The 3,307-nt window shown below is 52.3% G+C and overlaps 1 protein-coding gene across 1 annotated transcript; it reads right to left on the bottom strand.

Moving 5' to 3' along the window:
- Positions 1 to 758: 758 nt before the first annotated feature.
- LOC124670300 (jasmonate-induced oxygenase 4-like) lies at positions 759 to 2,208 on the bottom strand. The gene has a single exon (XM_047206808.1). The coding sequence runs from the start codon at positions 2,080 to 2,082 to the stop codon at positions 934 to 936; it is 1,149 nt and encodes a 382-aa protein (XP_047062764.1). The 5' UTR covers positions 2,083 to 2,208; the 3' UTR covers positions 759 to 933.
- Positions 2,209 to 3,307: the final 1,099 nt, after the last annotated feature.

The raw sequence follows: 3,307 nt of genomic DNA, 5'->3' as shown, positions 1-3,307 counted from the left end.
AGCAGCACGCAAGGATGTTGAGCGTGCTTTTGGGGTGCTTCAGCAGCGTTTCTCCATTGTCAGGTACCCTTCTCTCACTTGGTCTGAGGCACAGATGTGGGAGGTGATGAATGCCTGTGTGATCATCCACAACATGATCATTGAGAGCGAGCGCGACGCACCTGTGCAGGAATGATCATCCATTTGATTATCAAGGGCCACTAGCTGAGGTAGAGCATGTACCCCAAAAATTTGCTGCTTTTCTTCATATGCACAATAAAATTCGAGATGCAGGTATTCATGCACAGCTGAAGGCGGATCTAGTTGCGTATTTGTGGGCGAGGAGAGGAGCAGCCAACAATGTATGATTTTATTTCTATTTGTTTGCCAATTTAAGTACTATTTGTTTGTTGGATTGTATGAATAATTGAAGTACTATTTATTTGATTGATTGTATGAATAATTTAATTATATTTATTTGATTGATTATATGAATAATTTAAATCGATTTATGTGATTGTATGAATAAAATATGATTGATATGTTTCTTAAATAATTGTAAAAAAAAAATTGGGGGCCGCCGTTTGGGAGGCATCGGTGTGGGAGCAGCTTCCCCAAATGGAGGATGCACTGCCGACGCCCCCAAATGAAGGTGCCGGCGCCCTGCCGGCGCCTATTTGGGGGCTGCCGGTGGATATGCTGTAACAAAGAGGTTAGATGTTAGATTCGATCCTACAAATTAAGCAACTAATGTTGTACTAACATTTTTTTGCAAATCCTTCGAATTAAAGTGGCATTTATTCAGTTGAATTGGGATGGAAACGATGGATACATATGCGCAGCACGGAAAGTACACACATACGGAGTATAATTTACAGATACAATCAAGACTGCGTTCGTGCGAGCATATATGTGAGTTTATCGGTGGAACGCTCATCGGAATCTCTGAAACGATCAAGCGCCGGAAAGCACCGCCGCCGCGGGCTGATCGCCGGCGACGTCGACCTTGACCTTAAGGAAGTCGATGGTGCGTTCGCCGAGCGCGAACGCGTCCCAGAAGCCGTTGGCGAAAACCTTGGCCTCGAGCCGCCTGTACATCGCCGGCCGGTCCCCGTCGACCAGCTCTGGCGACGGCTCGAGAACCCTGTGCGGCTCCGGCTGGTAGAAAACCGCGAGCGATACCCTCTCCGCCGCCTCCCCCGGCGCCACCACGCGGTGCACGGGCGCCCTGAACGCCGCGTTGCTCATGATCTCCATCTCGTCGCCGACGACGACTAGCAACTGGTGTCGGCCGCCGCCGAGCACGGGCACGTCGACCCAGCCGCCGCCTTCCTCGAGGAAAACCTGCAGGCCGCCGACGTGCTCGTCGAGGAGGAGCACGGTGACGATGGAGTTGTCAGTGTGGGGCTTGAGCCCGTGCACGAGGTCCGGGCGTGGGCAGGGCGGATAGTAGGTGAACCGCGCGTCCGACGGCATGCGCTCGCCGACCTTGTCGAGGAAGAACCCCTCCTCGAAGCCGAGGCTCCTCGCCATGGCCGCCAACACGAGCCTCGCCACCTTCTGGCTGACGACGCTGAACTCGTGCAGGAGCTCGCTGAGTTCCGGCGGGTGCGCCGGCCAGAAGCGTAGCTTCCGCTCCTCCTCCGGCTGGACCTGAAGGTAGAGGCGGTCGCACCAGTCGAGGACCTGCTCGTCGGTGTCCACGCGGTCAACGCCGTAGCCCTGGGGCTGGAACTTGCGGCCGCCGTCGTCGGCGTCGACCACGTTGCTGTACTGCTGCTTCGCCTCGGTCGGCAGGTGGAAGAACGTCCGCGACGCGCCGAGGACCGCGTCGAGGAACGGCTCCTGCATGCCATGGCCGGTAACCGCGAAGAGGCCCCAGGACTGGAGCGCCGACCGGAGCTTGGCGGCCTCGTCGGGATCGGCGTCGGCCAGGCGGCTCACGTCCACGGTGGGGATGGACAGCTCGGGTGGCTGTGCGGTGGTGACCGTGGCGGTCGGGCGATCCTGCTCCTTCTTTAGCACGTAGCGGCTCGGCAGTGCGCGGAGCCCGCCGTCGGCGGCCACCTCCTGCACGAGCTGTCCCTGAGCTTCATGCACCATCGCGATACCCTCGTATTACAACTCACAGTGCGTCCTCTGCTTCAGGAGGATGGTTCGTGTGTCTGAAGCTTGTGGTCAGTTGTCCATTTATAGATGGGATCAGCTCAGTTCACTATGTTCGGATGTGGACGTGGTGAGGAACGTGTCCAAACTGAAGTGAGCTCGAATGATCTATATGGTATCTTCCTCCATCGAAGAGGACAAGGCCGATCCCGATACACATCCATTTCGCCGAACACAAACGCTTATATTTTGGAAGCTGCTAGGCGTCAGTCTTATCGCACCCGTGCACGAGTAATGCTACACATACGGATTAATTTTACGAAAATTCACTTACGGACACCCCGTTACACAGCAGCCAGGGGTAAAAACAGGATCGTGGACTGGTTTTTAAGGGAGCAACGAAAATTCAGCGAACCATCGATTCGCACGTACTCCCGTAGATTTTCCCGTAACCCACCAGCCGCCCGTGCACATATAGCTTCTCCTCACCCTCTCCGTCATCCGGGCAGAAATTGAAGACCATGTATCTCACCGCCGCTGCCGCCACGTCGGACGTGGTGCTTTACTACGATAATCCTACACCTACGGATGTGCCCTCCGTTGGTGTAATCTTGTGTGTTGTTCTAAAAAATGCTCACCTGATACTCTGCTTGCTTGTCGGCTTGTAGGTGTGATTTGTAAGAAAACCGCCCGTAAGTGTAGCATTACTCGCTTTACTATGGCTGTTCCGTGGTGAGATTGGGGCGAGGCAAGCTTTGTCGCATCGCAACAAAATCTTTGCCTAATGCAACAAAATACATACTTGTGATGGGTTGTAAAATGAATTGCCGCAATAAACTTCCTTGCCTTTGGTTGGGTACATTAGCCTATTCTTCGCTTCTATAGTTATTTGTTTACTTATTCAAGTTGTATGATTGCAATAACAAATTCCTATGCAAAAGTAGAGAAAATTGGGTCAATGGTCAAGCGCCACCAACAATTTCATTTCTTGAATTGCAATAGACATTAATCAATGGTGCAACTAACGAATGATTATGGATATCACATTTTCCGGGGAAAACAAGGAATTATACCCGAACCAAGTGTTACTCTTCCTTTGGTGGTGGGTGTGGCATCCGAGAAATGCTATTATCTTCGGACAAGTTAAGTCCTCATTTCAAACCTTGATCTCCTTAATGCAAGCTTATATCAATCCCTTCTTGGTTCCTTGCCATCTGGACAG

The sequence above is a fragment of the Lolium rigidum genome, chromosome 1, assembly GCF_022539505.1.
Source record: "Lolium rigidum isolate FL_2022 chromosome 1, APGP_CSIRO_Lrig_0.1, whole genome shotgun sequence".
Taxonomy (NCBI): Eukaryota; Viridiplantae; Streptophyta; class Magnoliopsida; order Poales; family Poaceae; genus Lolium; species Lolium rigidum.
The sequence above is the reverse complement of the archived record's forward strand: the minus strand, read 5'-3'. Positions and strand labels throughout refer to the sequence as shown.

Bases quoted from the DNA above. Each gene is read 5' to 3' on its own strand.
- LOC124670300 (XM_047206808.1), bottom strand. From the start codon at position 2,082: ATGGTGCATGAAGCTCAGGGACAGCTCGTGCAGGAGGTGGCCGCCGAC.